The following is a 25,200-nucleotide window of genomic DNA, read 5'->3' as shown; positions in this document are numbered from 1 at the left end:
AGCCTTGGGACTACAGGCTAAGTACACTTGGGGAGCAGCAAGGACAGGGGATGGGGGTTCCTAGTCCTAGCTCTGATCAAGGGCATTTCATGCCTGGTAGTGCTGGATTTCCTGGTACAGCATGACCTGCTGGACCCTGACAAGGGATGGGGGCCATAACCAGGATCTTATGAGTTGAGGTACAGGTCAGAACCCCATGTTCTAGCAGCCACTATGTTCCAGACACCGTGAATGCCACCATTGCCATCCACCTTGGCCTGATTGAGGCCCTTTGTCCACATGCTTGGATTCCCACGTCTGTGTAGGCTATAAAACCGTGCTAGAGCACGAGAGAGGAGAGGCCAACGTGCAGACTTTTCAGCTTTTATTACAAAAAAGGACATGATTCCAGCCCAATTTTTCAATAAAAGTCACCACCTCAGTTTGATTTGGTCAAGCCCTCTCTGGCTGAGGAGCGGGCTGGCAGACAGGAGCAAGGTCCTCCCCTGCCCCAGGATGGACACCAACATGTGGAGAAGTTGCTCTTGAAGATGCTCACTGGGCCTCGTTGAAGCGGGTCACCATTGTCTTGTGCAGTGTCTCCTTGTAGGACTCGGTTGAGGTGACCCCGTAGGAGCTGCCCCGGGCACCCAGGCCAGAGCCCCGCACCCGTGTTTGGGCCTGTGTGAGAGAGGCAGGCTCTGTCAGGCTGGTGGGGGATGCTGTGAGGGATGCTGGGGGGTGGGATGGGACTGCCTGAGACTCACCTCGATGGGCGTTACGATGCCTTGCTTCTTGCGGCCCAGGCCACTGCCCTCTTTCCAGCCCATGGCCTGGAGCATACGACTGCCAATGTTGTCACTGCCCAGCCCGTCCCGAGTAGGCTGCTCGAAGTCTCTGCAGGGGCAGTGCACAGCGTGAGTGGTCAGCATGCTGGCCCCAGACCCCAGATCCCCTCACCTGGCCCAGCCACTCACACAGAAGCTGTGGATATGCCACCGTACTTTCTCCTCTTGGGCTCTGGAGGCTCAGGGATGCCATACTTCTCTCTGCGTTCAGCTGCACGGTCCCGGTACTTCATTTGCTGAAAGTTTGTACGTGTATGTGAATGCTGGGGAGCTGGCTGCTTTTCTCAGGCAACACAGGCATGGGGGGTGGGGTCCCACAGGGCACACCATCTGGCTAACAAGGCTCAGGTCCCAAGGGTCAGGACATCATGGGCACAAGCAGCCAGGGTAGGAGAATGGGGAAGGCTCATGGGGTTAGCACGTGAGAACTTGAACTCCAGCTGCCTGAGGTGATGGGGACTTGGAAGGGACAGAGGGGAGGGGGCCCAGGGGCAGGCCACACCTCACCTCCATGTCGTTCTTCTCTAGTGCTTCTAGCTCATTTTCTGACAGGTGGGCTCGCCGGTGAATCTCAAGGTTTTGCTGCAAGAGGGACAGTGAGAAGTGAAGAGGCTGAGCCTCAGTGGGCCATGCCCCAGTGTGCCCTGCCAACCCTCCATTCAGTTACCTTGTGGAGCCCTGAGAGCTGCTGGTGCCGGATGAGTGCCTCTTTGCTGGGAAACTGGCGTCGGCAAAGCAGACAGGCCAGCTTCTGCCAGTCGGTGAGCTTCTCTTCCCGCTCAGGGCCCCCACGCTCCTGCTCTTCCTCGCTGTCACTCTCCCCGCTGTAGGCTGCCACCAGCCCCCTCGGAGGGCTCTGTAGAGGGTGAGAATAGGCTGTCAGGCCTGGCCAGATCAGAGCCCCCACCCCTCTGCCCTGGGCACTCACTGGGCGGTCGTCACTGGCCAATTTCGGGAGATCCATGCTGGTGTGCTGTCTCTCGGCTAGTGCTCCCTGGGGTGGAGGGACATAGAAATTCAGGGACTCCACAGAGGGCCCAAAGGAAGGACGAGATTGTGGGGCAGGGTACAGGGGGGTGGCTCCAACACACCTTCTTCTCAAGGATGGCATAGCCGGCATCTGCAGTGGCTGACTCCCGCCTCTCGTCATCTCGCAGGGAGCTGATAGGCTGGAAGCTATTTTTGAAGTTTTCTTTTTGTTTGTTGAGACTGCGTGCCCACCGTTCCATGTCCTTGGCAATCTGTGGGTGAGGGTGGAGGTGAGGTTCCCAGAACCCTCATGCCCCTGGGGCTACTAACTTCTTCTGCTGACCCACTGCCCTGTAGCCTCAAACCTGGGCCGGTTACCATAGCTAGTCTGAACCACTGCAGAAGGCTTCATCTGGCCTCCGGGCCATGGCTCCTAGCCACCTCTCCCAGCAGAGCATTCTTTTACAAAGTATAAGCCACTCCTACCCCCAAATACAATGTCCTTAAAACCCTTCCTTGGCCTCCCATCACACCAAGAATAAACCCAAACTCGCAACCACAGCCTGCAAGGCATTCAGCACCTGGCTACTCCTGACCTCATCATTGAACACACCCCATACCCCCACCCTCACTGGTCTGCAATGGTGAGGCAGCAGAAGCAGTGTGGGCAGAGTGGTGAGCCCATCTAGAAGGGAGATAAGGGGAAGCTGAGGCAGAACAAGCAGAAGGTGAGGAACACGGTAGTGCAAGTTCCTATTTTCTGTCACCAGTACCTCTTGTCAAGCCCCTCTCTGGCTATGTTCTCTGCTACAGTTTTGTCCCTCAAAGTTCATGCGTCAGAAATTTAATCCATAATACAACAGTGTTGACAGGTGGAGCCTTTATCCTAGCGGGACACAGTGGCTCATGCCTGTAATCCCAACACTTTGGGAGGCCGAGGCGGGTGGATCACCGGAGGTCAGGAGTTCGAGACCAGCCTGGCTAACATAGGGAAGCACCATTTCTGGTAAAAAAAAAAAAAAAAAAAAAAAAAAAAAGCCGGGCGCGGTGGCTCATGCCTGTAATCCTAGCACTTTGGGAGGCCGAGGTGGGTGGATCGCCTGAGGTCAGGAGTTCAAGACCAGCCTGGCCATCATGGTGAAACCCCATCTTTTAAATAAATAAATAAATAAATAAAATAAAATTAAAAAAAAAACATAATCAGCTGGGCATAGTGGCACATGCCTGTAATCCCAGCTACTCAGGAGGCTGAGGCAGGAGAATCGCTTGAACCCAGGAGGCGGAGGTTACAGTAAACCGAGATTGCACCATTGCACTCCAGCCTGGGCAACAACAGCAAAACTCCATGTCAAAAAAGAAATTTAATCCCTAATGCAACAGTGTTGACAGGTGAGGCCTTTAAGAGGTGATTAGCTTGGCCGGGTGCAGTAGCTCACACCTGTAATCCCAGCACTTTGGGAGCTGAGGCAGGTGGCTCACAACGTCAAAAGATTGAGACCATCCTGGCCAACATGATGAAACCCCGTCTCTACTAAAAATACAAAAAATAGCTGGGCGTAGTGGTGTACACCTGTAGCCCCAGCTACTTGGGAAGTTGAGGCAAGAGGATCGCTTGAACCCAGGAGGGTCACGCCACTGCACTCCAGCCTGGCAACAGAGTGAGATTCCATCTCAAAAAAATAAATAAATAAATAAAAGAGATGAAGGCTCTGCCCTCCTGAAGAAATTCCAGCTGTTTCGTTTTGTTTTTAATTGTATGGATATGAGGTAACAAGTGCTTTTGTTACATGCACAGCTTGCATACTGTTGCAGTCAGGGCTTTCAGAGCATCCATCAGCTGAATAATGTACATTGTAACCATTAAGTAATTTCTCATCTTTCACCCCCTCCCACCTCCTCCACCTTTTTTTTTTTTTTTTTTTTGAGACGGAGTTTCGCTCTTGTTACCCAGGCTGGAGTGCAATGGCGCGATCTCGGCTCACCGCAACCTCCGCCTCCTGGGTTCAGGCAATTCTCCTGCCTCAGCCTCCTGAGTAGCTGGGATTACAGGCACGCGCCACCATGCCCAGCTAACTTTTTGCATTTTTAGTAGAGACGGGGTTTCACCGTGTTGACCAGGATGGTCTCGATCTCCTGACCCTGTGATCCACCCGCCTCGGCCTCCCAAAGTGCTGGGATTACAGGCTTGAGCCACCGCGCCCGGCCCTCCTCCACCTTTTGAGTCTCCATTTAATGCCATCACTGAGAGTGGGTTCCTGATAAAAAGGGGGAGTCTGGCCCAATTTTCTCTTGGTCTCATGCACGCTGTCTTGCTCTTTGCCATGATGTGATGCAGCAAGAGGCCCTCACCTTGCCTACAGAACTGTGAGCCAAATCAATCTCTTTTCCTTATAAATTACCCACAGTCTGTGGTATTGTTATAGAGCAGCAAATGAAGACATTCCCCTTCCCCTGACACATACCCCCACAGTCACATTTGTTGTGCATTTCCATTTTATCATTTAAAAATGCATAGGAATGTTTATGTGTCTATAATTTTAATTTATATGCATGACAGTGCCACATTCTATATTTCCATGTTCCCCTCAGCACAGCACCATTTTTAGAATTCACTAGGTTGCTGAGGGAACACTTAGGGCTTGCTTGTAAATGCTACGTTCAGAGTGTCATACCTTTCTCCACAGAGAGACACTGAGGTGTCCTCATCTGCCCACTCCCCCAAAACACTGCAGGGCTTTTCTCCTGCCCACCCCATTATGGGCCTGTGAGAATTTCTCTGGCGCATGTATACATCCACCAGCAGCATGTGAGGGTCCTCATCATGGGAAAGAAACATGACAGGGCTCGCTTGGATGGCACAAGCCACCTCCTGGAGTTGGGCAACCCTGCCACGCACTGAGGAGACTGCTCTGGCTCAAGGCCATTCAGCAAAGAGCAGAGCTGGAACAGGAGCATGGTATGCTAAGCAGTCACTGCCCACGTCCACACCCACCCACCATCTCCCTTGGCAAAAGAGGCCCAGAGCTGACAGATTGCCGTCGCTGAAGACACCACACAGCCAGCCTGCGACTGCTGGACCTTGGTGTTCACCTGTTGGGCTGTCTTGGTCTTGTGCTTCTCCTTCTTCTCTTTGCCCTCCTTCGAGGGTGCCCCTGTCTCCTTATGCCCATCGGCCGACTGCTCCAGGGCGGGAACATAGGTCCGCCTCTCCCCATCCCAGTACAGGTACTGCTGGCTCTGAGCATTATAGTAATACTGAGGGAGGAGGAAGGAAGAGGGGACGTGAGGGAAGACCTTGTGAAGGGGACCTGCAGGGCCAGCTGCCCCCAATGTGACCTGACCCGACCCCATCCCTCCCTGGGCTGCCCTATTACCTGGGAGTTGGGGTCATAGTAGAGGCCGGTCTGGGGGTCATAGTAGTAGCCAGAGGTCTCATCGTACTGGTAGGTGGAGACATCGGGAACAGCTAGGGGATGAGGGGAGCGTGGTCACACTCTTCCCTGCTTTATTAAGAACTCCCACCCCTACCCACAGGCTGTGGCTACTCACGGTACTGGCTGTAGGATTCCTGGGCAGTGGGGCTGGTGGCCGGTGGGAGAGCAGAGCTGGGATGGGTGGGGCTCTGGAGCTCAGATTTGAGCACGGCGGGTGACATGATGGTATACGACTGGTCATGGGGCCAGACACGAGAACGGGGCTCAGTGTCTGCCCATGCCACTCCTGCCGCCTGCCTGCCTCCCCAGGATACATACCCACAGGGCTCACTCACCTGGCTGTTGGCAGCAGTGCCCTGGCTGCTGCTTGCCTCGGCTGATTGTTGGTAGATGCCAGGGGCAGCACCAGGCTGGGCTCGAGAGAAAGCTTGCAGCGACAGGGAGTCAGCCCCAGGCTCTAGGGAGGCCTCGGGACCTGTAAGGAGGGACAGGACAGGGAGAATGCCTGTGAATGGCGGGGCCTGGGACTCTATGCCTCCTGGCCCCCACCAGAGCTGCAGAGAGAGACGCTGGGGCTCACCTGCTCCAGTGGGGTCCCCTTTGGTTCCAGTGATGCCAGGGCCCTTGGTGCCCTTAAGGTAGCCATGGGCATAGAGGGAAGACTCTGTGCCCTGGCTGTTGCCATAACCCTCGTCCTGTTGGTAGTAGCTGTAGTCGACCGGCGGCTCCTCAGAGGTGGCCCAGGCACCCTCCCCACCTTGGGAGGCCTGAAGGGCAGGTGGTACAGGTTCATTAGAACAGGGGGGTATGGGTATGGAGGGTGAGGAGCCTGCATGTGTCCCACACGTGGGGCTAGTCTTTCTACCTGACAGAAAAGCATGCAGCCTTAAAACAAGCGAAAAGCGAGGATTGTGTGGCCACAAGAGAACAAATAGGCCAGGGGCAAACACAAAACGGAAAAACAGACGAATGCCAAAATGTTCCAGGGCTGATTCTGCTGTGTGTGGTGTGTGTGTGTTGGGTGTCAGGCCAAGGAAGACACCATCTTCTCACTTTTTAATTCTCTTCTCCCAATTTTCTCTCAACCACTTATATATCATTTTAATTCAGGAACATATATGTATATCAGATATGTGTATACACACATTACATATAAGGATATGTATAATATATTGTATCAATTCAGGACAATAAAAACCCCACCAAACAGAACAGAATGCCAGGCACAACGGTGTCGTACATGAGGGCGTGGGAGGCAACTGGGAAGAAAGCTGCAGTGCTGATGAAGGGGAATGTCCCAGGGAGTCTAGAGAGCCAGGAGCAAGGTAGAATGGCCATGCCGGCTACTGGAGAGGGTTTTGCATCCACAGATAGCAAGCCAGCCTTTCTGCTTCAGAGAGGGTGCAGGAGGGTTGAGAAAGCCCAGGTCTCAGGATGCTGGGAGGCACAAGGGGTCTGAGTACCTGTGAGATGGCCCACTGGGCCGCAGCAATGGCAGTGCTGGCCACAGAGGCAGCACTGATGCGACTGCCTTCATTGGAGGCCATGTCCCTGAGGAGGATGTTAGAGACTGGGAGTGAGATGGGAGGCCCCAGGCAGTGGGGGGAGGTGGGGGGTGGGGAGGAGAAGGGTGGGAAGGGACACGGTGGGGCCCTAACCTCTTAGAACCCTTGGCAAACTCAACATTGATGGTCTTGCCGTCGATGGTGAGTGGTGGGTGCAGGGCCTGCAGGATCTGCAGCAGCTGGGCTGCCTCCTGTGGGAGGAGGGGAGGCAGGGACCTAAGGGTCAGGCCCGGGGAGGCCCCCGGCTCCATTGCCCAGTTTCCAGGCTGGGGGCCGCGGTGGGAGGCTGGGGGAAGGGACCCTCCTCCCCACCCTGGGGGCCGGGACCCTGGCTGCCCGGCCCCCAACTGTGCCGCCCTCACCACGATGGTGGAGAGCTGGATGAAGGCGAAGCCGCGGTTCAGTTGGGTCTGCTTGTCCTTGATGACGCGCACATTGGAGGAGGACAGCACCGCATAGGGTGCCAGGGCCCCGAGGATGGAATCCATGGTGCTGTGTGGGTTCAGGTTGCGCAAAATGATGGCTGTGGGAAGTGGCCCAGTGTTAGAGGCCGCCCCAGCACTCTCACCAGCCCCACCCTTCAATGTCCCACTGCAACCTCTCCTCTGCCCCTGTGCCTCTGCACCTGCCACTCCCTCACTGCTTCTTCTCTGCTTGGTGACCCAGGTGCCAGCCTGGCCATGCGTCTGCTGAGAACCTTCCTGACACACCCCCAAAATCAGATGGGGTGTTGCCACTCCCCCGCTCTCCCTATGGCACGTTTATCCCCCCACCAGGTGGAGACTCCATGAGGACGAGGTCCTGCTCACTGCCATTCCTCTGGTCTTGGTGAGCCCAGCCCAGACACCCTTGGGCACCGAGGAAGAAGGAGGGAACAACTGACTCACTGTCGTTGGCGTTCTCTGAGCTTGGCTCTGAGCCCTGTGACAGGGATTGGGAGGCCAGGACTCCCTGGGCCTGGTAGGGCTGCGGCAGGGGAAGCAGGCCCTGGCTCAGCTCCCGGCCACCCAGCGGCAGTGTCTGCTGATCCAACCTCGTGCCGAGGGGTAGTTTCTGCTCTGCTTCTGTTGGGGCAGTGGGAGACAGGCTTGCAATAGTGGGGAGGCTCCACGACTGGTCACCCTCCTCCCCATACCAAGCCCTGAGCCAGGCCCCTCACCCTTCCCTTCCCCACAACGGCCCCGTCCTGGGGGGTGGGGGAGGTAGGTGACCCTCACCTGACTTAGGCACGCCACATTTGAAGCACTTCTCTCGGCGTTTGAAGTTCTGGACGCCACACTGTGAGGCACAGGCCAGGCCGTAAGAGGCAGCAGGGATTTCTGTTGCACCCTCCAAACAGAGATTTCCCAGGGACCCCACAGTGCCCCAAGAAGAAAGGTCCCCAGGCAAGGGGTGGCAGGTGCCTTCTGAACCTTCTGATGTGGTTCTCAGTACTGTGCATCTCCCCTTTCCAGACTCTCTATTTGTCCTCCATGCCAACTCGCTCAGCTCAGGAATGAATAACTCCCCTACTTGTTACAATGACTGCCTCCTCTCCTTCCTTTGCCTTCTTAAGGTCACCAACTCCCAGGATTGTTCCCTGCCCCCTTATCCAATCCCTTTAGTAGGTTCCTCTTCCTGAAACCTGCTGCTCTAATCAGAAACCTTCAGTGTTTCAGCCCTAGAAGTCAGTAGCCTCTGGCCAGACCAGCACCCCTCCTCTTAACTCTAGGACTAGGTTGGATCCTGCTGCACTTGAGAAATTTTCCTTGAATGTTCCAGCATCCGAAGATCCTGATTCTACCACACTGCACCTCTGTTCCAGACTCAGGTACTTAGCACTACTCCTGGGCCAGACCCTGCTGCTCATGGCCAGAACATGGTCTCTGCCCTCATGGCCTAACAGCAGGAGGGCAGATGCAGCATGAAGAGGGGCAGGTTGGTCTGTGCAGACCACCCAGCAGGAGCCAGGGGAGGTAAATGGGCTGGGGGTGGGGTGCCGTTTACTCAGCAGGGACGGACCCTGCACAGAAGCACGGAGGTTTGACCTGGGATGCCCTGAAGTTTCATTTTGTTTAGCCTTGCTGGGGAGGGATTGTTATCGGACGGAACAATGGACTTTCCAAAACTGGTGTGGGAGAGTAAGGGGAGAAGCAAAAGCTGAGACCGGGGAAGGAAGCCAGTTAGGCAATGGAGGATCTTATGCTTAAGCTGAGCTGGGGGTGGTTAAGCAGAGGAGGAGGGCAGTGAGGGGTCAGAGGTGGTTCTGAGGAATGTTCCAGGTGAGCGAGTGGGAGAAAGAGGACAAGAGGCTGGCATACCAGAATGGGCTCCACAGCAAGTGGGTGAGAGTGTGACAACTGGCATGAACAGCGGAAATATTGAGGGAGGGAAGATGGCGTTTCTGTGATGGAACTGACAGGACCTGGTGGCCAACAGGATGCAGGGGAGGGGAAGGAGTTCAAGAGAATTCCCTGGTTTTGGGCTGGGTGTGGTGGTTCATGTCTGTAATCTCAGTGCTTTGGGAGGCCAAGGCGGGAGGATCGCTTGAGCTCAGGACTTCAAGACCAGCCTGGGAAACATGGAGAAACCCCGTCTCTACTAAAAAAAAAAAAAAAAAAAAATTACTGGGCATGGTGGCATGCACCTGTGGTCCCAGCTACTTAGGAGGCTAATGGCTTGAGCCCTGGAGACGGAGGTTGCAGTGAGCCCAGATCGCTGCACTCCAGCCTGGGCAACAGAGATCTTGTCTCAAAAACAAAAACAAAAACAAACAAACAAAAAAATAATTCCCTGGTTTCAAGGATATCTGGAAATATAGGAAGGAGTTCCACTGTCACTTTGTCTTTCTCTCTTCAGAAATGTTGAGCACCAATACTCTGATAGGGCTTTCTTTTTTTTTTAAACAGATGCCACTCTCCCTGACTAGGCAGAGTACTTCTTGGGGAGAGGGTTGGGGCCCTACGAACTGTGGAATCATAAAACTGACCCCAGGGCAGACCTGAAGCCACTGCGGCACCTAAGTCCCTGTGATCAGGAGTAAGGCACAGGGCACAGCTAAAGGCTCACCCACGGTTCCACCTCTCTGAGCCTCAGCTTCCCCTCAGGGAAGGTAGAGGTGACTACAAAACCGTAGCCCCCAGTTTCAGGTTTGACGTGGCCTGGTCAGAGTGGCCTTCAGGCTTGAGCTACCTGATAAAGGCTCTCAGAACGCTCTGTGCTTTTCTTTCATGATTACAATTAACACTTAGGCTATGTTAACTGCAGGCCAGGTGCTGTTCTGAGTGTTACCCTCTCATTAACACAGCTGAATCCCACCCAACCACCGTGTGTGTGTGTGTGTGTGTGTGTGTGTGTGTGTGTGTGTGTGTGTGTGTGTGTGTGTGTTGGAGTCTCACTCTGTCACCCATACTGGAGTGTAGTGGTGTGATCTCAGCTCACTGCAATCTCTGCCTCCTGGGTTCAAGGGATTCTCCTGCCTCAAGCCTCCTCAGTAGCTGGGACTACAAGCACCTGCCACCACACCCGGCTGATTTTTGTATTTTTTTTTTAGTAGAGATAGGGTTTCACCATATTGGCCAGGCTGGTCTCGAACTCCTGACCTTGTGATCTGCCCGCGTTAGCCTCCCAAAGTGCTGGAATTACAGGCATGAGCCACCACGCTGGCCTACCCAACCACCTTTTGGGAGAGGTGTCATTAGTATTCACATTTTAGAGATGGGGAAAGTGAGGCAAAGAGAGGCTAAGCACCTTGGCCAAAATCAAGACCGATCTGGGATGGACTCAACCATTCTGGCTCTGAAGCCCATGTTCTCCACACCACCATTTCAAGCCTATGCTGTCACTAATTCATCATCCACGAATATATTTCCTTAAAGTCTACTGGAACTCCAGGCAAGACTGCATTTTAGGAGGACAGAGCCTGCACCAACTGAACACTCACTACACATTCATGTATGGCTGGCTAGGAGTGGTGACGACTCAAGCTGAGCGAGCAAGGGAAAGATAATGAGAGAGAGAGAGAGAGAGAGAGAGAGAAATGGAGGGAGGGAGACATGGAGGGAAGGAGGGAGGGAAGGAGGGAAGGGGAGAGAGATAAAGGGAGAGAGAAAGAGGGGAAGAGGAAGGGAGGGATCGCCGCCACTGCTGTTGCTGTCTCTGTCCATGACCACTACTGCCCACCGCCCCTGTACCTTATTGCACAGCCAGTCCTCATTGATCTTGGGTTTGGGGTCGCTGTAGTGCATGGACACCTTCTGGCCCAGGATGCTGAGGGAGTGCTGTGGGAAAAAGCAGAGCACAGTGAGGCGCAGGCAGCAGTGCCCCACGCACCGTTTCAGCACAGGAGAAGAGAGTGAGCGAGCCCTTCAGCTGGATGGATGAGGGACAGGGAATGGAGGGAGGTCGGAGAGCGGATGGAGGGAAGAAGGGAGGTAGGGAGGGAAAGCGCCACAGCTCTTGGGCGCAGCTGTTTGCTGCTCTGCCAGGCACACGCACGCACACATGTGAACACACACCACCAGGCGCACAGTGTTCGGCTGACCGATGCTTGCCGGACAGTGGGGAGAACCCCCCCACTTGGCCCTGACTCTGCCAGGCCACACCCAGGGCCAGGACTACACAGGCTACACTTGGGGAGTGAGGGGAGACTGGGAGGGGAAGGGAAAGGGCAGAGAAAGAGAAAGAGAGCGCAGGTGCGCTAGTGCTGGAGAAGGGGAAAAAGAAAGAGCCATATCGAACAGATGGAAGTTCTTGCCGTGAGGCTGTCTTCCCATAGATAGTGGGTCCTGGGCCCATGGCACTAGCCTACCAATCCCGCGGAGACGGCCCCAGGGCTGCCTCTGCCGGGATTCCCCATTCCACCACCTCTGCCCCTTCCTCCCCTGAAATTTCTCTCCAGTTCCCTACACCAGGGATCTGGGCAGGGGTGGGTGACCAGGCAGATCTTTGGGTCTCGGAGGTCCCAAAGCTGCTGGGTTGGGATCCCGTGCCAGGCTAGGGGAGAGGCTCCCCCTGGGGCTGACTGTGCACGGGTCCTTGCCGAGACGATGGAGCTGCCTGAGGTGGTACCTCTTGTGGGTGTGGAGATGTGATGGGAAGGGTAGGGCGGCGAAGTGAGGCCAGGGTGTCGATAAAACTATCATCCACAACAGGAACTTGAGATCAACAAGCAGTGCTGTCCCCTTGCATGAAAATCAAAGGGCCAAATTCACATGCAGGGAGAGGGCTGATAAAATCAGTCTTGCCAGTGACTGTGCCAATAGCTAAGCTCCTCACTGGCAGGACTTCCAGTGGTCCTGAGGGTGGAATGAAGTCCTGGCTCTAGCTAACCCCAGAGTAGGGTGGCCCCCCCCGGGGGAGTGGGAAGGTAGGTGAAAGAACCCACCCTGGCAGCTCTTTCTCTGAATGCTCAGCTGGGAGAGGTGAAGGGGCAGCGCTAGTGCCTGGCCATAGGAAGGGGCCAGTGGCGAGTGTGGGCTCTGGATGGGAAGCCCAGTGGGGTAGCGAGAGATGGGAAGAGGAGATAGTGAGGGTCAGGAAGGGGAGAGAGGGGGCAGGGGGGACGGGACACAGGGCCACAGGGCAGGGAACTGTGTCCGTAAGAATCAGGCGATGGGGAGCGCTCGATTACAAAGTAGTATTTGTTTGGGAGGGGGTTCAAGTGCGGCAAAGCAACCTGATTGGCTTCCATCCATCGTGTAGCGTCCTGCAAGTGACTAAACTCGACGAAGGCGAAGCCCCGGCTCTGACCTGGAGACAGCATTCAGATACAGACGCAGTGGGTTAGTCAACAGCTTTGGACACACGGCGTTCCCGGGGGCGGGACCCGAGGGGAGAGGATGGGGGCAGAGAGGGAAAGGGGAAGAGGAGAAAGGAAGAAAGAAAAAGAGGCAATCAGAGAGAGAAAGACTAGGGGGTGTGGGAGGGAAGGCAAGGTAGATGGCCAGGTGGGGCAGGGAAGGGGAAGGGAAAAAACAGAGGCCAGAGGTCGGTAGGGGGAGAGACACACACACCAACTGGGAAGAGAGAGAGATGGGCCTCAGATAGACCTGCCCGGCCAGCCGGGGGTGACAGAGACGGAGAGAAGCAGCTGGAAGGGAAAGAATACAAGGAGAGATCTGCCTCCAGAGAAGGAGGGAGGGGGCAGTGGGCAAGCTGCTGGCTCCACATGAGCCACAGTACATAACTCCAGGACGGGCCCGGCACGAGGCCAGGGGTGCCCAGGAGAGGTCCTGTAACAGGTGTTGAATCGCAGGAACAAAGAGAAGCCGGACCAGGCTGCTCTGCGAGGCTAGGAAGGCTCTCATACCATCGGGAACCAGGGGTGGTTTAGGGACACGACCTCATCTCAGCCTCACTGCAGTGCAGGGGAGGCAGGCCTTGCGAGGGAGCCACTTCAGGGCCACAGTGTGGAGACTATAGCCACAAAAAGTCCAGGTTCCCCTGGACAAAAGGAGAATGGAGGCCAGGATTGGCCAGGAGGACCTTAGAGGTAAGACTCAGTGGGTGCCTGGGAGAAGTGCCCAGGGCCACGGAGAGGGCCGCACCTGGAACACCTCCTTGGGGAGAGAGAGACCCAGAAGCTGTCCGTGTGTGGTATAGATGGAGTGATGCAGAGCAAGACCTACATGCAACCAAGAGAGACTCCAGGCTTGGGAAAGGGATTCAGGGTTGAGGCCTCAGGAGAGCATGTCCTTAGAGGTAGATACACGAGGAGGGCTTGGGGGGCATGCTTAATGTTCAAAAGAATAACCGTTAGGATGCATAGGAGGATGGAATGAATAATATAATTAGGGGGCAGAGAGACAGAGAGAGAAATGGAGGTATGGGGAGGAGAGAGACTGAGAGATGGAGAGAGAGGCCCAGGCAGAGTGAGGCCCCACTGTGCCTGCCTTGGGGAGCCTGGGCAGAGGTCCTGCAGAGACAACTCCCCCCACCACCACCCTGCTAACCTCAGGCCAGCTCCGAGCAGCCTGCAAGAGGGAGGGAGGGAACAGGCGAGGCCAGGAAGTCCTGGCTGTTCCTTGGGATGTGCCCTTGGATAAGAGCCATCCCCTGCTTCCCCCCTTGGGACAAAGGTGGGACCACATCAGACCTACTTTCTGGTCAGAGGCTGTTACCAAAAAATGTGAGGGAGAGTGAGGGGCAGAGGAAGGAGAAGAAAGGAGAGGGAAGGGAGTGTATGGGAAGGGGTTACCATCTCAGATACTCAGAGTCCCAGAGAGGAGGGGCCGGGAGCCTGGCCCTGGCCCTGGCCCTGACCCTGGGGAGTGCACAGCTCAGCTCAGCTCAGCTCAGCTCAGCTCAGCTCAGAGCTGCATCCCCGCCCCGACAGCCCCACTGAAGAGGCTTTTGGCTGGCGCTGTAAGGAGAGTGTGGGGAGGGGGAGAGAAGAAAGGGTACCCCCCATGCTGCCCGTTCCCAGCTGTGGCAGGAAGGTGGTGGAGGGAGGGGGAGAAGGCAGAGGCAAGAGGGAGATTCGGAGGCTGAGGCTGGCCACTGTAAGGGTAGGGCACTGGGAACAAAAGCTCACCTGAGGATTTGTTCCGCATCAGCCGAACCTCCCGTGCTTGCACGCCATGGGACTGCAGCTGGCCGCGGATCTGTACGGGGAGATACAGAGTGGGGTAGGCTCAGCACAATGGGGCCGCTGGGTACCTGAGGCTGGCTTGGAGGCCTCCAGATCCCAAGGGGTCATTGGTGATGTACACACACTGTCTCCTCTGCCTCTTTGGAAGCTTTTCTCTGAATGACAACAGCCCCAGGCCCACGCCAGTACACGGTCTTGACTTTCAGCCCCGACTTGCAGAAAGACTTGCAGAAAGTGAATCAAATGAAGAAATGGGCACAGAGCAAGGTAAAGCATGGCAGCAGGACGACTCTCAGGGGCACAGAGAACAAGAGAGCAAGTGAGCCAGCCACTCAAGAATGGTGGGCAGGGTGATCTGACAAAGGGCTCGGTGGCAGCCATGATGTAAGGAAACCTGGGATGCAATTCTTGCCCTTTTCAAGGGGATAACCCATGTCCCTGCCCCTGCCCCTGCCCCCCTGACCTGCAGCTTGCGTTAAAAGAGATCCATGACATAAATACTAAACTGGGGAGGACAGAAGTCTGAGCAAATCCCAGCCATGTGCCCTAGACCATGACTGCAGCGGTAACTTACGGTGGAGACAAAAAGCAAAAAGATGTAGTCGTGGGGATTGGAAAGCTTCCTGGATTGAGTAGACCACAGGGAGACTGCAGAGGCAATTCAGGATTCGAACCAGGAGAGGCAGGGTCTCTAGACCAGTGCGGCCTCTCACAGAGGACCGGGAGCCTATGCCAACCATTCTTGGGAAGGAGTCTTCATGTCTCTGGGCCTCAGTTTCCCCACCAGGTTAAACAACATACAAGAAATTAGCCTTACACACACACACACACACACACACACACACACACACACACACACACACACACACGATGAAAAGGGAAAACACACAGAAGAGCTTATCAGGACTCCAAACAGTGGGCTCTGGGGTCCAGTTGCTCAAGTTCAGACTCCAGCTCTGCTCTGCCACTCACTGGCTGTGGGACCTGGGGCAAGTCACATTCTCACTCAGGGCTTCGTTTCCTCATCCAAAGGATGGAATACAGAGTATTTTCCCTGTTGGGCTGCCGTGGGGATTAAATCAGACCTAACACATGGCCCACCCTGAGATACATTCTCAACAAATGTCAGCAACCAGCTACTGTCTGACCTTGAACAGGGAAGGTGGGCCATACCTTACAAACCCTCATATACACAAGTGGGATTTTCTCTGCTACAAAATGAGCAGCCAGCAGATTTCAGAGGGTGGCTGATCAGAGAATTCACGGGGCTGGGGGGTGGGAGGTGGCGAAGTGGACTAAGAAGGACCAGGATCAGGGAGGCTATTCTTGGAGGCTATTCTGGTAGGCCTCATGGGGTTTCAGTGTGGCCGCCATGAGAAATATGTATGAAAAGGAAACAAGAGAAAAGGGAGGCAGGTGGGGAGGGAGGCTGTTAGCAGCCACCCAAGGCTCTGAGTCCAGGCCAGGCTGCAGACAAAAGAGGATGGGGGAAAAGAAGACGGAAATTTCAGAAAATCCCATACCTCCCCTAATGGTTACAGGGCCCCAGCATCATCTCTGCTACCAGCAGTAGTCAGCACTGGCCCAGCAATCGTCTGGCCCTTTATGCACACATGCAGAATGGCTGGACGACCAGTGGAATGTGCAGGACTGCTCTCCTCCCGCCCATACCCACCACTGCCAGACAGCCACGGCTGCTGCCCCTTGGCCAAGCCAGCCTCTCTGACACTCCTCCCTCCAGACCAGGGGCTGAAGGGACCTGCCCACAGAGGAGGGATCAGTGCTGGGGGACAGGAGCTGGAGGGGAAGAAGGGATGAAAGGCGCTGAGGTTGGGGGTGAGGGAGGGGTGGGGAGAAGTTGAGGGCCCTGGAGGAGACCCAGCCCGGCCTCCTGCCCGGGGCCATGGGGGGCACGTACGTCATCCTCAGTGGCTGCCTGTGGCAGCATCCTCAGCATGACGATGTTACTGGCCTTCTCCTCCTCCTCCTCATCCTCCTCCTCCTCATCCTCCTCCCCTTGCTCGGTCCGATAGTCCTGGTCCCGATAGTCGCCGTCTCGGGGAAAGCCTGGCGGGCCAGTGGGGCTGTGCCTGTGCCGCCGCCGCCGCCTACGCTGCGTCTCGGAGCCCGGGGAGGCCTCGTAGGAATCCTGGCCGACAGAATGAGATGAGTGACACCAGACAGGCAGTCAGTCTGGGCAGGCCTAGGAGCTGGCCGCTGGCTCTGTGAGGCAGGCAGGCTCTGAAAGCCAGGGGTGTGCGGGCTCCGGCTAAAGGCTCAGGCAGGCAGGGTGGGCAGGTCCTGGCCTGCAATCCCTCTGGGGCTGGAAATTCTCCATGGGATCCTTTTGGGGGCTGCCTTCAGGGGTTGGGGAGAGGCAGGTGGCAGTATTGGTATGGGCGGGAAACTCCTAAAAGGTAGCTGATAAGACACAGCTTAAACCTCCTTGGGACAAAACGGCCTGGGGTCGGCACACCAGACTCCACCCTCGATTTCCCCCTCCTCTCTGGCCAGCTCAGCGGGTATGTGCTCAATTGCTCCCAGTACCACTGAAGGCTGCATGTCTCCTATGGTTCCACCCTGCGACCAAGCTGGGGGCACAGGAATAGCTTCAGATCTCGGCCAGAGCCAGCCAGCAGGAGCTGGTGGAGGTGTGTGAGGGCTGCAGACACTCCCCTCTCAGTCCCTGATCCTCAGCCTTGGCCAGTCCTCCACCACATACCACGCTCCAAACGGTATAGCTGCTAGGCTCTGGGTTGTTGCCCAATCCATCCATTCTAGGACTAAGCAGGCCAGGACTGGGGCCAAAGCCCTCCTGCCCACAGCAGGGAGGAGCCAGCTAACCTGGTACTCCACTCCTGGAGACATCTGGGCACAGCTTGACAGCTGCCACTGGGGAAGCCTGACAGTCCACCAAAGGGGTCTTTGCCCTGGACCCTCCAGAGAGCTGTGGGCCACTCACAGCCAGCCCCACAGGGCTGGGCTTCCAAGAACACCCTTCCCAGCCTGCTAGACAGGAGAGCTGCCTGCTCACATGGACCAGGGCCCTGACTGTCCCTCCAACTGGGATTCCCCTAATTCAAGCCTGTTGCTTCCCCTTGGTGGGGGCTCCCTGATGGTGAGCATCACACCTCATCCCTCAGGCTAGGGGGAACTACCCAACATGGCCCTGGCTCCTCTAGAGAGGTCCTTCCCTTCTGACTAGGGGCTTTGGCACCACTGGGAATGCCCATGGCTGGTCTCCCAGAACTCCTCAGCTTGGTGATCTGCAATGCCTTGGTTGTCCTCCCAATCCCAGACGCCGGGTCCCATGGAAGAGGCTCTTCAAGTGCCCAAGTTGGCTGGGAGCGGGCAGTACAGGGTTCATAGTGAACCATGGGCCCGAACTGAACAATAGGGAGAAAGGGAAAGAGGCGGTGGCCAGGGGCCCTCAGAAGTATAGAGCCAAGCATGTGGAAGCCAGGGAGACCCAGGTTGGGAGAGGAGCCCTCAGAGAGGGGAGTGGGGACAGGCCCTCCAGGTGAGGCAAAGCCACGGAGCACAGTCTGAAGGCATGGGAGTGGAGAGCCGCCTGCACACAGTGCTGCAGCCAGACACAGAGGGCCCTCAGGAGCCCATCCCAACCAGGCCTGGTGCAGCTCGCACTCACCTCCGCACTCTGCTCCTCGGATGAGTCGTCATAGTCATGCTTGCCCTCCTGGCTGCCGTACTCGCGGGGATATGAACGGTAGTCCATGTCCCGGTAGTCGTGGTCTCGGCTGCGATTCTCCCCGTCATCCTGTGAGCGGTCAGTGGCTCCATAGCGGCCAGTTCTGTCACCACGACCACCTCTAGAGGAGGAAGGAGGATGGGGAAGGATCAGAAGGTTGTCCTTTCTAAAAGGTTAAAGAGGCACAGGTGATGTGTTCTCATGAGGTTATAGGGTTTTGTTTTTTTTGGAGGAGGATACAACAGAAGTGAGATGCCCTTCTGATCTCATCATGGAAGGAAGTACATCATACCACCATGACTTAGCTTTGGTGATATTAACCTCGGTCATCTGCTTAAGGCAGTGTCTGCCAGGTTTCTCCCCTGTAAACTTTCTGTTTTTCCCTCCCCCTACTCTATTCTTTGGAAGCCCTCAGGCCCGCCCCCAGACAGGGATTCCTAAACCCCTACTCCTTATTTCTCAAGTACCATCCGCCTCTCTCCATCCCTTCGCCACTCTCTGGTCCACGCCACTGGCTTCCCTCATGGGCACCTCGGTTGTGGCCTGGCTAGTCTCTTCACCTCTACCTGGACCTCCCCAGTTCACTCTCTATATCCCAAATCCCAAGTGTGAGTGCTAACTAAGGCAAAGCCACTCAAACCCAACCATCTCACTCTCTTCAGTGACAGTCTCAGTCTCAGGATCAGACACTAAAATACTCACCAAGGTCCCATGCAGCTTGCAGGGTTCCCCGGGGTGAGGTCCCTCCTCCCCGTCTTACACCACGCCCCCGTCCCTGCTTCACTGTCACCTTGCTGACACTTTGTATTTTTGGTAGAAACAGAGTTTCACCACATTACCAAGCCGGTCTCAAATTCCTGGGCTTAAGTGATCCACCCACCTCATTCTCCCAAAGTGCTGGGATTATAGGCATGCACCAATGCACAAGGCCTAACCTGTGTTTGATGAGTTAAAAAAAAACTAGACTGTGGGCTCCAGGAAATGAGGGGACCCTACTTGCTTGGCTCACTGCCATATTTCCTAGCACTCAGTAGGTGCTCAACAGTTATTTTGAACAAAATAGTGACTACAAAAGCATTTTAAGAGCAACCAGTATGTTTATTTAAAATACAAAGCATGAGCAAGCCAAAAACAAAACAAAACAAAACACAAAAACTAGATGCCATAGAAGAATGCTATTATACTAACAGGATTCCAATTCTGGTCGGGAACAACACTAGAATGTCCATTATTAACGGCATTCTTAACATTATTCTAAACACACTAGCTAAAACAATTAAACAGGGAAGGAAGAGAAGAGGTTAAAAGCTGGAAAGGAGAAGGTAAAATTACCATTATTTGTAAATGATATGAGAGTATACCTACAAAGCCTAAGATCATCAACTGAAAACTTTTATACATAATAAATCAGTAAGGATGTTGAGTACAAATTAATATAACCACTGTTTAGAAAATAGGAAGGTCCAAGGCTGGGTGCAGTGGCTCACCCCTGTGATCTCAGCACTTTGGGAGGTGGATCACAGGGTCCGGAGTTTGAGACTAGCTTGGCCAACATGGTGAAACCCATCTCTACTAAAAATATAAAAATTAGCCGGTGTGGTGGCAGGCGCCTATAATCCCAGCTACTTGGGAGGCTGAAGCAGGAGAATCACTTGAACCTGGAAGGCAGAGGCTGCAGTGAGCCGAGATCAGGCCGCTGCACTCCAGTCTGGGTGACAGAGTAAGACTCTGTCTTAAAAAAAAAAAAAAGAGAAATAAAATGACAAAAATAAAAGAAGAAAATATAGAATGATTGAATTATTTCTTTATAATCTTGAAATGCAGAAACTATAATCCAAATCCAGAAGCCACAGAAGAAAAGATTACTAAATTCAACCACATAAAAACAAAACACTTTTGCTTGGAGAAAAAAAACAGAAAAACAAAAAACATCACTAACCAAGTCAAAAGACAAACAATAAATTAGGAAAAAATATGGGAAAAAGAAGTGAAACGAATTCACAGATAAAAATATAAACTATGTGTATCTGAAAAGATGCTCTCTCACTCATAATGAAAGATGAAAATTGCTAGGCGAGATGGCTCATCCTGTAATCCCAGCACTTTGGGGGGCCAAAGTGGGAGGATCACTTGAGGCCAAGAGTTCAAGACCAGCCTGGACAAGATCCCATCTTTACAAAACCACCATCACCACCCCAACAATATATTAGTTGGGCATGGTGGTGCACATCTATAGTCCCAGCTACTCAGGAGTCTGAGGTGAGAGGACTGCTTGAGCCTAGGAGTTCTAGGTTACGGTGAGCTATGAGGGTACCACTGCCTGGGTGACAAAGTGAGACTCCATCTCAAGGGGAAAAAAAAGAGAAAGATGAGAATTAAAACAACAGTGGATAGAGTGTTTTAAAATAAACTTTAAGACAATGTCTCGGTCTGTTGCCCAGGCTGAGTGCAGTGGTGCAATCAGAGCTCACTGTAGCCTCCACCTCATAGGCTCAAGCAATCCTCCCACCTCAGCTCCAACCAGCTGAGACTACAGGAATGCACCACCACAACCAGCTAATTTTTAATTTTTTGGCAGATACAGGATCTCACTATGTTGCCCAGCCTGATCTTGAACTCTTGGACTAAAGTGATCCTCTCACCTCAGCCTCCCAAAGTGCTGAGATTACAGATGTGAGCCACTGTAGTTGGCCTAAAAAACACTTAAAAATTTTAAGTTTTGTATATTTTCTTCTAGATCATTTTTTTATTGTGGTAAATATACATTTACCATTTAACCATCCTTTCTTTTGAGACAAAGTCTTGCTCTATCACCCGGGCTGGAGTGTGAGGTGGCGCAATCTCCACTCACTGCAACCTCTCCCTTCCAGGTTCAAGCAATTCTTGTGCCTCAGCTTCCTGAGTAGCTGGGATTACAGGTGTGCACCACCATGCCTGGCTAATCTTTGCATTTTTAGTAGAGACGGGGTTTCACCATGTTGGCCAGGCTGGTCTCAAACTCCTGACTTCAGGTAGTCTGCCTGCCTCAGCCTCCCAAAGTGCTGGCATTACAGGCGTGAGGCACCGTGCCTGGCCCATTTAACTATTCTTAATTATCTAATTCAGTGGCATTAGGTACACTAACAACATTACACAACCATCTCCTTTCCCAGGAATTTTTCACCATCCCAAATAAAACCTTTGTACCCATTAAACAATTAACTTCTCACCCCACCCCACCCTACAACCTCTATTCTACTTTCTTCTGTCTCAGTGAAATTTTCTATTCTAGGTACTTCATATTAAGTGGAATCATATATTAATCCCTGTGTATCTAGCTTATTTCACCTGGCATGTTTTAAAGGTTTCATCCATGATGTAGTTTGTTAGAATTTCCTTCCTTTTAATAGTGGAATAATACTCCTCTATGGTAGTAGGCATACACATTTTGTTCATCCATTCATCTGTTCATGCACACTTGGGTTGTTTCCACTTCTTGGTTATTTTGGATATTGTGAATGCTGCTGCTACAAATATTGGTATATAAGTAACTGTTCGAATTCTTACTTTCAATTCTTTTGGGTATATACCTAGCAGTGGAATTGCTGGATTACAATGTAATCCTATGTTTAACTTTTCTGGAACTGCCAAACTGTTTTCCACAGCAGCTGCACCATTTTACGTTCCCATTGTTGCACAAGGGTTCCAATTTCCCCCATCCTCATCAACACTTGTTATTTTGCATCTTTTCACATGCTTACTGTCTACTTGCATATCTTTATTGGAGAAATGTCTATTCAAGTCCTTTGCCCATTTTTTGTGTGTGGATGGAGCCTGACACTGTCGCCCAGGCTGGAGTGCAGTGGCATGATCTCGGCTCACTGCAACCTCTGCCTCCCAGGTTTGGCCTCCCAAGTAGCTGGGATTACAGGCTCCTGGCACCATGCCAGGCTGATGTTTTGTATTTTTAGTAGAGACAGGGGTTTCGCCACGTTGGTCAGGCTGGTCATGAACACTTTGCCCATTTTCAAATTGGGTAATTTTGTTGTTCTAAGAGTTCATACATTCTGAATATGTATGAACCTCATCTCTTTCAAACAAATAAAAATAAAGTTTCTAATTTTGATGAAGTCAAACTTCTTATTTTGAAACAATTTTAGATTTACAGAAAAGTTCAAAGACAATAGAGTCCCTGTATACCCTTCACCCAGCTTCCCCTAATATTAACGAAACTAGGGCACGTTTGTCAAAACTAAAGAATTAAATAAACTACAAACTGTATTAGGATTCCATCAATTTTCTCGCTAATATTCTTTTTCTGATCCAAGATGTAATCCTAAATATCACATTACATTTAAGTATCCTGTTCCTTCAGTCTCTTCTGGTCTGTGAAGGTTTATCAATCTGTCCTTGTTTGTTTTCAATGACCTGAACAGTTTTGAAGAGCACTGATCAGGTATTTTGTAGAATGCCCTTTAACTGGTTTTGTTTGATATGTTCTCATGGTTAGACTTGAGATTATGTTTTTTATTTTTAAAATTTTTTGGCAAAGCATACAACAGAAGTGAATTAGTGAGATGCCCTTCTGATCATATCACAGAAGAGAGTACACGATAACAACCCGACTTTTCTCTGGTGATGTTAACCATGATCACCTGGTTAAAGTGGTATCTGCCAGGTTTCTCCCCTGTAAAATTTCTCTGTTTCTCTTTCCATACTCTATTGAGACGGAGTCTTACTCTGTCGCCAGGCAGGAGTGCAGTGGCATGATCTCAGCTAACTGCAACCTCCAACTCCCGGGTTCAAGCGATTCTCCTGCCTCAGGCTCCTGAGTAGCTGGGATTATAGGCACGTGCCACCATGCACAGCTACTTTTTGTATTTTTAGTAGAGACAGGGTTTCACCATGTTGGCCAGGATGGTCTTGATCTCCTGACCTCATGATCTGCCTGCCTTGGCCTCCCAAAGTACTGGTATTACAGGTGTGAGCCACCCTGCTGGGCCTCCATACTCTATTTTTCAGAGGTGAGTCTCTGAGACCAACCCACACTCAAAAGGAGGGTAATTAAGCTCTACCTCCTGGAAGAGGGAATATCTACATTATTTGGAATTATATAAAAATTACTTATAATAACTAAAACAATATACTATACAATAATCACTATTATTTAGAATTATTCTGTAAGGAAGATTTGTGATAGAACATTTTTAACCTGACAGATTTACAACAGTCCAATGTTTGAAAACAAACAGCAAGGCTGTATGGAAAACAGGCACTTTCATATTGCTGGTAGGAATTAAAAATGGAATAATCCTTATGGAGGAGAATTTGGCAATAGCTGATAAAACTAAAAATCTACATACCCTTTAACCCACCGTTCTACTTCTGGGAATTTAAAATATACATATACTTGAACATGTACAAAAAAGTTACTCATTGTAGCACTGCTTTAAAAAAACAAAGGATAAGCCAGGTGCAGTGGCTCATGCCCATAATCCCAGCCCAGCGCTTTAGGAGGCTGAGGTGGGTGGCTCGCTTAAGCCTGGGAATTCAAGACCTGCCTGGGCAACATGGCAAAACCCTATCTCTACCAAGAAAAAACAAAAATCAGTCAGGCGCAGTGGTGCATGCTTACAGACCCAGCTACTTGGGAGACTGAGGCAGAAGAATCACTTAAGGCCAGGAGGTCAAGGATGAAGTGAGCCGTGATTGCACCACTGCACTCCAGCCTGGAGGACAAAGCAAGACCCTCTCTCTCAAAAAAAGAAAAAAAAAAAGAAACAGTTTACCAGAGTCAGGAAGATTCTGTTAAAAAAAAAAAAAACTAACAAGGGAAGAGGAGCTGTAGCAAATATTAAAACGTTATAAAGGTAAATGAATTAAAACATGAATGGATGGATCAGTGAAACAGAATACAATCTACAGCATACAAAAACACACATGAAAATTCAGAATAAACCAAAAGTTATATTTCAAACTAACAATGGGAAAATGAATTAGTCAATCAGTAATAGTTATAATAACTATCTGGTCCAGGAATCAGCAAACTCTAGCCAGTGGACCAAATCCAGTCTCCTTAAATAAAGTTTTAGTAGAGGCCAAGTGTAGTGGCTCACATCTGTAATCCTAGCACTTTGGAAGGCCATGGCAGGAGTAAGTAACCCTTGAGCTCCAGACCCAGCCTGGGTAACAGCAGTCAGACCTCATCTCTACTTTAAAAAAAAAAAAAAAAAAAAAAATGCTTGGCACAGTGGCTCATGCCTGTAATCCCAACACTTTGGGAGGCCGAGGCAGGTGAATCACTTGAGGTCAGGAGTTCGAGACCAGCCTGGCTAACATGGTGAAACCCCATCTCCACTAAAAATACAAAAAATTAACAGGGCATGGTGGCGCATGCCTAGGAGGCTGAGGCACAAGAATCGCCTGGACCTGGGAGGTGGAGGTTGCAGTGAGCCAAGATCCTGCCACTGCACTCCAGTCTGGGTTACAGATCGAGACTCTGTCTCCCCCAAAAGAAAAGAAATTAGCTGTGTGTGAGGCTGAGGTGGGAGGATCCCCTGAGCCAGAGAGATAGAGGCTGCAGTGAGCTCTGATCATGCCACTGCATTCCAGCCAGCCAGGGCAACACAACGAGACCCTGTTTCAAAAAATAAGTTAAATAAATAAAATAAAGTTTTACTGGAACAGAGCTATACTCATTCCTTTATAAGTTATCAGTGACTGTTTTCAGTTTAGTTGCAACAGAGGCAGTCTTGGAATGCCAAAAGTATTTATTTACTATCTGACCCTTTACAGAAAAAAGTGTGTTGCCCCCTAAGAAAACAAAGTTGTTCAGCTACCTCACTTCTTATGTCAAATAAATTCTGGATGGGTGAAAACTTAAATCCCCAAATAGAAACCATAAAAATATTAAAGCAATCTCTCTCTCTCAAAAAAAAAAAAAAAAATCTTGAAACTGCTTTCTCGTGTGGCTGAACTACTTTGCATTCTGAATGCATATAAGCATTGTTCTTTGCAGCCTTGCCAACATCTGTTCTTATTTTTTAACTTTTTAATAACTGCCATCTGACTGGCATGAGATGATGTCTCATTGTGGTTTTGATTTGCATTTCTCTGATGATTAGTGATGTTGAGCATTTTTTCCTGT

General features: G+C 52.0%; 1 protein-coding gene across 10 annotated transcripts in view; it reads right to left on the bottom strand.

Annotated features, from left to right (window-relative positions):
- Positions 1-347: 347 nt before the first annotated feature.
- RBM10 (RNA binding motif protein 10) overlaps positions 348-25,200 on the bottom strand; it is a 37,724-nt gene continuing 12,871 nt past the window's right edge. For 4 of the 10 annotated variants that reach the window (XM_032258458.1, XM_032258461.1, XM_032258455.1 and 1 more), the window contains 22 exons: positions 18,015-18,195; positions 16,284-16,514; positions 14,309-14,378; positions 12,452-12,525; positions 10,968-11,054; positions 8,013-8,073; positions 7,683-7,859; positions 7,158-7,318; positions 6,889-6,986; positions 6,694-6,781; positions 5,811-5,997; positions 5,566-5,705; positions 5,346-5,463; positions 5,171-5,262; positions 4,887-5,051; positions 1,919-2,068; positions 1,756-1,821; positions 1,495-1,683; positions 1,335-1,409; positions 957-1,063; positions 747-876; positions 348-660 (listed from right to left, as the gene is read on the bottom strand). In XM_032258458.1, coding sequence (XP_032114349.1) covers positions 535-660; positions 747-876; positions 957-1,063; positions 1,335-1,409; positions 1,495-1,683; positions 1,756-1,821; positions 1,919-2,068; positions 4,887-5,051; positions 5,171-5,262; positions 5,346-5,463; positions 5,566-5,705; positions 5,811-5,997; positions 6,694-6,781; positions 6,889-6,986; positions 7,158-7,318; positions 7,683-7,859; positions 8,013-8,073; positions 10,968-11,054; positions 12,452-12,525; positions 14,309-14,378; positions 16,284-16,514; positions 18,015-18,195 — 2,773 coding nt within the window. In that variant the 3' untranslated portion in view covers positions 348-534. The remainder of the gene's footprint in view (positions 661-746; positions 877-956; positions 1,064-1,334; positions 1,410-1,494; positions 1,684-1,755; positions 1,822-1,918; positions 2,069-4,886; positions 5,052-5,170; positions 5,263-5,345; positions 5,464-5,565; positions 5,706-5,810; positions 5,998-6,693; positions 6,782-6,888; positions 6,987-7,157; positions 7,319-7,682; positions 7,860-8,012; positions 8,074-10,967; positions 11,055-12,451; positions 12,526-14,308; positions 14,379-16,283; positions 16,515-18,014; positions 18,196-25,200) is intronic. The other 6 variants (XM_032258465.1, XM_032258459.1, XM_032258462.1 and 3 more) reach the window with 3 other exon arrangements.

This window comes from Sapajus apella, unplaced genomic scaffold (assembly GCF_009761245.1).
Source record: "Sapajus apella isolate SASKATOON/1434 unplaced genomic scaffold, GSC_monkey_1.0 scaffold103, whole genome shotgun sequence".
Lineage (NCBI taxonomy): Eukaryota > Metazoa > Chordata > Mammalia > Primates > Cebidae > Sapajus > Sapajus apella.
The sequence above is the reverse complement of the archived record's forward strand: the minus strand, read 5'-3'. Positions and strand labels throughout refer to the sequence as shown.